We start from the raw sequence: 9,446 nt of genomic DNA on the forward strand, positions 1-9,446 counted from the left end.
TCAATTACTACCCTCTGGGTCCGACCACAGAGCCAATTTCCCAGCCAGCAGATCGTGGTGGACCCAAGGCCACAATTGGCCAGTTTCGCCAAGAGGTGATCATATGATACCAGATTGAAGGCTTTTTTGAAGTCAAGATATATAAGATAGGTCTAAGGGATTGTTAAAGCACAATTAACCCTTAAATGGGTGTGAAATATGAAAACAAACAGCTGACTTAACCAAAGTCTAGCTTTATTGATGCAACACGTTATCTTGGCAGTTTCTATATACAGAGAGAAAAAACGTTTAGTACAATAATCTCACCCAATTTCCAGGTGGTAACTGTGCTCAATAGAAAAGGTGGCCAGTCAGTTCCTGAAAGCAGAGGATGCATCAGTGGAAAGTCTTTATGGCTGGCACAGTCAAAATCCAGACAGGCGTTGAAGGTCTGTTAACGAGACACACTTAACTTTCTTGCTGCCCCCTTTTATGCTTTTCTTTAACTTCACTCCTCTGATGACTCTTTGCTTCCAGACTGGTTTTCCTCCAGTCAGCATACTGTCCATATATTATCCTGTTAGCATATTCCTTTGTTCAACAGGCCTATCACATGCACACCTCCTCCTAATTTGGTCCTTTGTCTTAATCTGGGCATTGTCCATTGGTCTCCTCTTGTCACCTTTCATTAATGTATCTAATCATTTTATTCCTCTGATTTAGCCGGCTAGTGCCAAGTTCAGTTAGTTTGAGCTAGTAACAAGGCTATTATTACGTTATGTTAGAAAAGCTTTTCATGGAGATGAAAAAGAAAAGAAACATCATACGAGCGAGCTGAAGGCCATAAGCTGCCTGCATTAGCGTACTCGAGATCAGCTGATAATACAGGCACAAGCAAAATGAAAAGTTCAAATAATAATGAGGCTATACAAAAACTTAAGCAATGGTTAAATAAGGCTAAATATAAAAGAAAAGTTGAAATAATACTATAATTCACCACTTGGGCAAGTGCAACCTTAAGCATAAATATGACTGTTTCAGACCCTCACGCACAACCACATGGAACAATATCTGAAACACCAGGAATGCTAGAACATGCCACAGGTAAAAGCTGGGGAAACAAGGGCATTGCTAAAGGCTTGCTACTGCAGCAGTTTATATATATATATGCTCAGAAGGTCCTAGGAAAAGGATAATGCCCCACACTTCAGAAGACAGCAGAAACCCTCACAGTCTGTGTACATCTGACCTAGAGGAAAAAATTCTGCTCAACTCCAGTTTGGTGATTTGGTGCGAGTCTGATTGGAAGAATCTTTGCCTAAACCTCTAGGTGTCTAGTATTGGTAGGAACAACAATACCCCTTAGGTTAAAACCTTCAGCCTTGATTATGACCAGTTTCCCAGTGTGTCAGAGGAAGGCGAAAAAATCCCAAACTGGTAGTATACATGAGCAGAAAAACAAATCCTTCCCAGTCCCAACTGGTGATGGACAAAGCCCTGAGGAATGGGATGAATATTGTCATGTTCGTATTCTGTTTGTAATTGCTGTCAACTTTTGAAATTAAGAAAAACATTTTCTTTGCGGGGGAAGGAAGGCATATATGCATGGGTATTAGACAGTGCAGGTATTTTTTTTTGCTAGTCAGTTCACTGCTCATTGCAGCCTTCTATTTGTGTTAATTTTTTTACCGTATAAGCATTCTATATTTCCTCACATACTGTGTGCCTCAGAATGTAATACACATGTTTTTGTTTTTTAAAAGGCGAAGTGAAGAGAAAAAAAGATTTTTGCAGAGTTATGGCTCAGAGAGTAAGGGCAGAGCCTAATCTTCAGCTGATTCATCTTCCTTTTCCTATTGTGTCTGTGAAATTGAAGGAAAGAGACCGGGGGCAGCTAGCAGACAGCAGAATTGCTCTAAGACTGGTTTAGCTTGATTAGTGGAGCATCAAGATCATTAAAAAGGAGAGATGGTCTTAAACACCTGTGGAGTTCAGAACAATGAGGCATTTAGTCAACTGACTCCCTTTAGGTGCCTGAATAGTACTACCATAGCTGCTACACTGAAACGGAAATCAACGCCAGGGTGCTTCTAAAATCAGCTGTTTTAATACATGCATCCTGATTTTTGGAGGCTGCTTTTATGGGGAAAGGTTTGTATTGTATGTGAGAAAATACAGTACTTTGTCTTTTTCTTAAGAAAGGGGTGGGTGGAATTCTTTTGTCAATATCACTAAGACCCAATTATCTAATTCCAGTGTCACAAAACTTACCAGTGATGTATGTTTTTCTCTAGCAAATGCAGAAGGTCACACTTGCAGAATTTACATTCTTTTTTTGTTTTTGTTAAACAGGCACAACAAGAGAAGGAAGTTTTATGCTGATGTCCGATGCCATCCTCAAACAATAGCAGTCGTCCAAACTAGAGCAAAGTAATGTTGGCCTCTACTTTTTGTACTGTGCAATACGAGCACAGCCTTAAATATTGTCCCATCACAAGCCTTCTGTACTGATCAAAGTAGATGTATATATATATATTTTTAAGCATCTAGTTCTTGTGTCTGTGTAGGACATGTTCTAAGTTGTTAAATAGGTATTAATTGGTGAATAGGAATAAGATAATTTCTGTCACTGACTTTCTCTCTTGTAAGAGTGGATAATTTAGGTTATGGATAAACGTAATTTAGTTACTTGAAAAGGGTAGGGGGAGCTGGTGTTTGAGTGCACATTAACTCTTAAAATGCAGCTATTAAGTCAGCATGCTCCTGTAGTGATACAAGTTAGAACATTGCAACGTGAACCCCAAAATAAAATAGGGTTAAAGTTGCCAAAGTTTTGCTACATCTCTATCCACTATAGGAGCATGCAGCCATAAGTTAAATTGTAGCAGCTTAAACTGTTATCATTTGCTGTTGATACAGTTGTTAAATTTGTCTACCTTTAGAAGGTTTGCAGTGCAATACTTATTCAATTCATATCCAATTTAGGAGCTGAGCTAAGAGTGATTTCCAATAACTGGCACCAAAGTCGTATCCTATTTAGCTAGTCGTATCCTTTTTAGCAACCTATCACTTGCTTTTGCAATATTGCATTAGTCTTCTATACTTGCTTTGCAAATACAGTGATTTGTGAGCATGTAAGCTTGTTTTAAATGATCTTTCCTTCCATATATACAGCCATGGAGTAATTCAAGATTTTTAAATGCAGATTAAATGTGTAGAAACAAGACAAATTTTTCCTCTTTTCATTTTTGCAATGCCTCTATTCATTTGAGCTAAGAACTTAATTGTGAATGTTCATGTTGTTTTCTTGCCTATCAAATGACTTTACATTAATTAGCAAAATTATTTTTAGTGAAAGTATGCCTGTTAAACATTTGTAGTTCGGTATCCCTATTAATACAATATTATTTAGGTTGCAAAGTCAGGCACTTCGTTATAGGGAATACTAATGTTTATGTTACCAGTGGACTCTTAATCTGCTTCCTTGGACTTCAATTACATGAACTCATACTAGTTTTTGCATAATAAAGTTCATTACCAAATAATGACATTCCTTAACTGTTTGGCAGGCTGAAGCAAATTTGAACCTTTAACTTTTAGGGCGAAAGAATTTTCTTAAATCCTTCCACAAACTATTCTGTCAAGTATTATTCCAGAGCAGGAAATGACCTGAATAACTTCAACTTTTGCCTATCTTTTGTTTTTCAGTTATACTGGTGTCATTATTGAACTAAAATTGCCCCATGAAATGGATTTCCATGGTAAAGATGTCAGTGGAGTACTATTTCAGTACCCAGATACTGAAGGGAAGATAGAAGACTTCACTGAGCTTGTTGAAAGAGCTCATCAAAGTGGAGTAAGATTGAGTTTTAGTTATCTTTTTGTTTTCTCATTCTTCATTTCCATATTAAATTGCTATTACTGTAAGCAGTGCACCTGTGTTATTACAGGTAATGTGTCCTCATTATACATGAATTATAGAGGACATATTAGTGTTATATTTCTATATTCTCTAAAAATTATTTGAAAGAGTATTCTGTTTTCCTTAATTTCTATACTATGTAGTATTATGCATGATTAGGGACCTATTTAAATCAGGGCAAGACAAAGGGATTTTTGTGGCCTGCTCATAGTGTGCAGAGCCACTTATGTATGTGAGCCTTGCCCCTCACTGCTGATTTGACCAAGAGGCCCTGCCCCTCACACTGAGTGGCAGAGAGGGCTGCCTTTCATGTGGTCCCACCCCACACAGTTGATTGATGGAGAAGCTGTGGCAGAGGAGGAGGGACAAGGAGATGGTTGTGATCTTGGCTGCTCCCTTTCATGCTGCTCCACCGGTTGCCATCCGCCACCAGCACCTGGCAGCCTCAAGGCTGGGCAGCAGCAGCCATGAGGACTGCTTATTTTTACTACATTTTTTTTTTCAGGTGATTCTGCAGGAAATCATGGCAAGTGCCATTTTTCATGGCGATTGTGGGAACCACTGTTTTTCTTGGTTTCTGTGAAAATCACAAAAACACAATTTAAGTAGGTCCCTATGCAAGATTTTGCTTTCAGAAAAGTTGGCTAGAACTGTGGCTGTTTTTTTTTTTTCCTTTCAGACTCTTGTCTGCTGTGCTACTGACCTGTTGGCTCTGTGTGTTTTGAGGCCTCCAGGAGAGTTTGGGGTAGATGTTGCTCTGGGCAGCTCCCAGAGGTTTGGAGTGCCACTCTGTTATGGGGGACCACATGCTGCCTTCTTCTCTGTTAAAGAAAATTTGGTGAGAATGATGCCTGGGAGAATGGTGGGAGTTACAAGGTAAATTTTTAGATACCCCCCCCCCCAAATTTCTCTACACTATACTACATTGTACAATATAGACATTAGAAAATGAGATTACTCCAGTGTGAATTCAGAAACAAGCATCAAAGATGGTTGTCATGAAATGGCTTCTTCCACAGGAACCTTAGTCAATCTTTTTCCTTTTTTTTTTTTTTTAACAAGTTAGGCCACAACAACTTTCCTCATGCAATGTGAAGTGTCTTCTGCTAGTAAAACAAAAGCTCACTTTGATGATTTGGTCATTTACATGTCCAGTTTTCAGCTTCGCAATTTAGATACATTTCTGGACTGAATCCTTTTAGAGTTTTCATTACCACTGTCAAGTTCCGTATCTGCTAATGTACCAGAAAAGGAATTTAGAGTGGACTACACTGATTGCCAGGAAACCTATAGAATTTCACCTTTCAATCCACAGTTTAGTGTAGAGATGTTTTGGAATAGTGGCAAGAAATCTAATCGGTGAAAATACAAATATATAATAAATATCGATTGAAACCTAGAAAGAAAACACCATTCATGGAGGTATATGAAGCTAAAATAATTTGTGAAGATAGAATGTATTAATGTGCCCAGCAATAGTAAAGTAAGTCTGTATGCAAAGCTATTTAATTTTTGTTTTAGTATAGTGTTAGCTTGGCTTGCTTTCCCTGAAGAACAATACATTTGGCATTAGATTTCAGAACTGTGAATCAGGCCTGCGGCATATCCTATTGTACTCATTTCAAATTATGATCAGTTAAGAGGTCTTGCATTTCTCATGGGAAAGAATGTTAATTTTGTGTACTGAAGCCATGTGCTGCCATAGCACCTTAGGCATGTAAATCTGTTTAGTCTTCCTTCTTACACAGTGTCACCACAAAACTGTGTCAATTAAGATGGAAGAGAAAATTGTTAAAATGTGAAGCTGCACTCAAAACTACAGTATTTCCTAAAGGGAATTTATGCTGTGACCTTCAAGTAGTCATATATTTGCCAGAGGGCTTTTAGTTGATGAAGAGCCAAGCTACTTAGAAACCTCAGGGCAGCTGCTGGGGAAAATTGCCTTTGTCTTAGACACTACATAGCAGTTGAACAAATATTGTTTGTGAATAACCTAGTTACTTTGTGTCATGTTTGTTCTGAAGCAAACCATTTTACTAAAGAATATTAGATGTTTTCTGTCTTCAGTTCCTAAGACCTGAAAGTATTAGGAGCTCATCAGGAAATAATTGGAGTTGATCTGCTTGTGGGGATGGGATGGCAAGGACTTGTGCTAGCAGTAAACACTGCTGCTTTCAAGTACTTTTCTAAAGACAGCAGGTATTATGAATGTAGAGGCGTCCCCATTTGTAGCATCTGTTCTGCACCTTGGCTCTGGGGCTGCTCAGGTTAAAAACAGTAGAATGTTCTATCTTGTCACTGCGTGATGAAGACTAACATTTTATAAAACTCCTAAACCAAACTTTCAGGTGCAAAGTGCCTTTTTGCATGTTTCTGAAGAAAGACATTCTGTTCCTGAAAGCTTATCTAAGACCTGTCCCAATTATATACAGTAAAAGCTGTGTTATCTGGCACTTCATTAACCAGCATGCTCTATTAACTGGCATGCTGGTCGACACTGGTCAGCGCGGCAAAAGCAAAACCAGAACCAGTTTTGCCAAGTCCCACTTTGGGCCATGGCCCGGGGCAAAGCAGCCTGCATGCCGGGGAGAGGTGGCTCAGTGCCTGTGCACACTGATGCACCGGATGCGGCGGGAGGGGTGTCTGTGCCCAACTAGGCAAAGACGCCTCTCGGGTAACCAGCATATTTGGTTGTCCAGCACCCCCACCATTCTCCATGGGTGCTGGATAACAGAGCTTTTGCTGTAGTTGGTCTGATAAAAGATATCACCTAAAAAAACCAAACCAAAAAACCTCCAAAACACAAACCCTTGATTTTTGCATGTCACTTGAACCATCATGACTGCAACAGCATTCCAGTCCTTATAAAGGTAATACTAATAATTCAAGGTTAAGAAAACTTCTGGGCTTTCTTACCCTTCCTTAGTGACCAGGAATTAAAGTATGATTTGGATAAAAATTAAAAAGTTTTAGCTGACTTTCTGGAACCAGTCTCTCAGTCATGGTACATGTCATTTGGGCATGCAGTGTTAAGGAAATAAGCTCCTGATTTCCTTTGTTCTTAGTTTACAAGGAAATACAATAGTGATTGTTATTTTAGCCTGAATTTCTGTTTGGGGATACGTTAAAGTTTGGTGTGCTGCTTGCTTTATAAACCTTAGCTGTTTATGCCAGCCTCTTTGACCCCAAATGTGTTCACCAGTTCACATCAAGTTAGCAGACTAAACAAAGGAGCTTAATTAATGCCAGTTTAACCTAACCAAAGTCATGTTTTCTTGCATGTTTCAGAGATGCAAATGGAAAGGAAGTATATCGGCTTGCACTGCAAACACGAGAGCAGCATATCAGGAGGGATAAGGCTACCAGCAACATCTGTACAGCACAGGTGACTGTAATTATGTACTCTAATGCTTGCAAGTACACAGTTACAGTATAGGAACAAGATGGCTGTTTAGGAATGTATTTTATCCAAACTGTTTATAAGCAGTATTTTTATTAGAAAAGTGAGGTACATATATTTTTTTTATGCAGTGAATTTTTTCTTGGAAAAGATCATTTTCAAATTTAAAAATAAATATTAAAACACTAGTCTTGCCGTCCTAAAGCATCATCCACCTTATGGTAAATCAGTCAATGCTGCAGTTCTTTATGAATTAAATGTTCCTGTTCTGCAAGACTGTTGGAATTCTAGCCCTCCAAATTGCCATGTCAAACTGAAAAACTCATTTTTTTTTAATTTTGTATTTTCAAGAAGTTAAGTAGTATTTTGTGGACTTAAACTTTTTTGATGCATAAAACATGTATTAAATTATTACGCCTATAAAATAGCTATGTTGATGTCAAAGTATTATGATAAATTATATTCCTGGGTTGAAATCTCGAGGCATAGTTATTTGCAGTTCTCAGCTACTCTAATCATGACACACAAGCTTCCAGAGACCTTGAAGTCATAATTGGCGCTGTTTTTACATTTTATGAGTGCATAATTTAGTTAGAGATGCTTGTCTTTTTCATCTTGATTTTGTAAACTACTTAGAATTTAATATAGTTAAACATTAAAATTTTTTATTGGTTATAGCTGCTATATTTTATTGTGGTTTTATGCCTTGGGATGAGAGGCACTTTTTTACATACCAGGGTACTATATACTTTTTGTGACTTACTAAAATATTTGACATTTTTAGGCACTTCTGGCTAACATGGCTGCCATGTTTGGAGTCTATCATGGTTCTAATGGATTAAAGCACCTTGCAAGAAGGGTGCATAATGCCACACTAATCTTGGCTGAAGGTGAGTATTTAACAGTTGCAATAGGGTGGAGTTTAATTCATTATATCTTGTTAAAAATTCTACCCTTCCTTTTTTTTTGTTACTCAAGCATTTTAAGTAGCTAAAAAAATCGAAATTTTCTAAGTTACTCTGCCTTAGGAATAATTTATGAAACATGTTTGTATACAAATATTAACCAGTTCTAACAATATTTACCTGTTTTATAACGATACATCTAGAACTATTATCTGCCTATTTCAGATTTGAAAATGCAAGCACAGTACTTCTAATTTCCACACAAGAGCAGTCATCGGCAGAATTAAATCTCCTGGTTTCTAGCTATCCATCCCTTCTATTAGTAACTAAATCATACTGACTCAGAAATAGAAATCTATATGGAATTTGGCAGTTTCTGTAGAATTTTTTCAGAATTTTGCCTTCCTATTATTTGCCTGGTCTGTGAATTGAATACTGTATATGTAAGCTTGGCAGAATTCAATTTTTTTTTTTTTTTAATATACAGCAAAAGCTGTTATCTGTCACCCATGGGGAATGGGGGGTGCCGGATAACTAAATACTCTGGTTACCTGAGACGCGTGAACAGGAGTCTTTGCCCGCTTGGGCCACTGCCCCTTCTGTCGTGTCCGGTGCGCCACTGCCCCTCCCTGGCGTTAGTGTCCAGGGGGACAGGAATGGGGGCCCCCGCACAGGCTGTTTTGCCCAAGGCCACGGTCCAAAGTCGGCCAAAGTGGGACTTGGTGAAATCGGAAGTGGGACTTCCAGTTTTGCTTTTGCCACGTGGATCAGCATGCCGGTTAATCAAGTGCCAGATAACATAGCTTTTTCTGTATATATTAAAATAGCTGTATATAACTTTGACATATAATATCAACGTTTATTATTTCTGAGCATTTATTAATATTTTTATAGATTTTGAATTTTCAGGACTGCATGAAATTAGAGGTGTGGAGGCCAGACAATTTATTAATGGCAAACATAACTACTGTAGAACTGCCACTAGCTGAGCAGCAGAGCTGCCATTAGTCCCAGCTCTGCTTGCCTGTACCTCCCTTGTCCACTTTATCTCTTCCTCTTCCTTTGTTCCCAGTTCTGTGGGGTTTCTGGGAGTTGAAGTCCAAACTGCAGCCAGTGTTGTTCTGTAGGACTGCTCCCCCTGTCATCACAGACCCCATCAGTCATCATTTTTCTTATGTCCCCTTTCTATAAATTTTGATTATTAACAATGTAAATATTTTTCATTGCTCTGTGAGTGTGA

At 38.4% G+C, this 9,446-nt stretch overlaps 1 protein-coding gene across 1 annotated transcript in view; it reads left to right on the forward strand.

Annotated features, from left to right (window-relative positions):
* Nucleotides 1-9,446, forward strand: part of GLDC (glycine decarboxylase) — a 98,487-nt gene that overhangs the window by 48,919 nt on the left and 40,122 nt on the right. The window contains exons 5-9 of the mRNA XM_019517603.1: nucleotides 2,332-2,409; nucleotides 3,688-3,835; nucleotides 4,581-4,777; nucleotides 7,190-7,286; nucleotides 8,086-8,191. Coding sequence (XP_019373148.1) covers nucleotides 2,332-2,409; nucleotides 3,688-3,835; nucleotides 4,581-4,777; nucleotides 7,190-7,286; nucleotides 8,086-8,191 — 626 coding nt within the window. The remainder of the gene's footprint in view (nucleotides 1-2,331; nucleotides 2,410-3,687; nucleotides 3,836-4,580; nucleotides 4,778-7,189; nucleotides 7,287-8,085; nucleotides 8,192-9,446) is intronic.

Source organism: Gavialis gangeticus, unplaced genomic scaffold, assembly GCF_001723915.1.
Source record: "Gavialis gangeticus isolate Ggan-Ray unplaced genomic scaffold, GavGan_comp1, whole genome shotgun sequence".
NCBI classification, from domain to species: domain Eukaryota; kingdom Metazoa; phylum Chordata; order Crocodylia; family Gavialidae; genus Gavialis; species Gavialis gangeticus.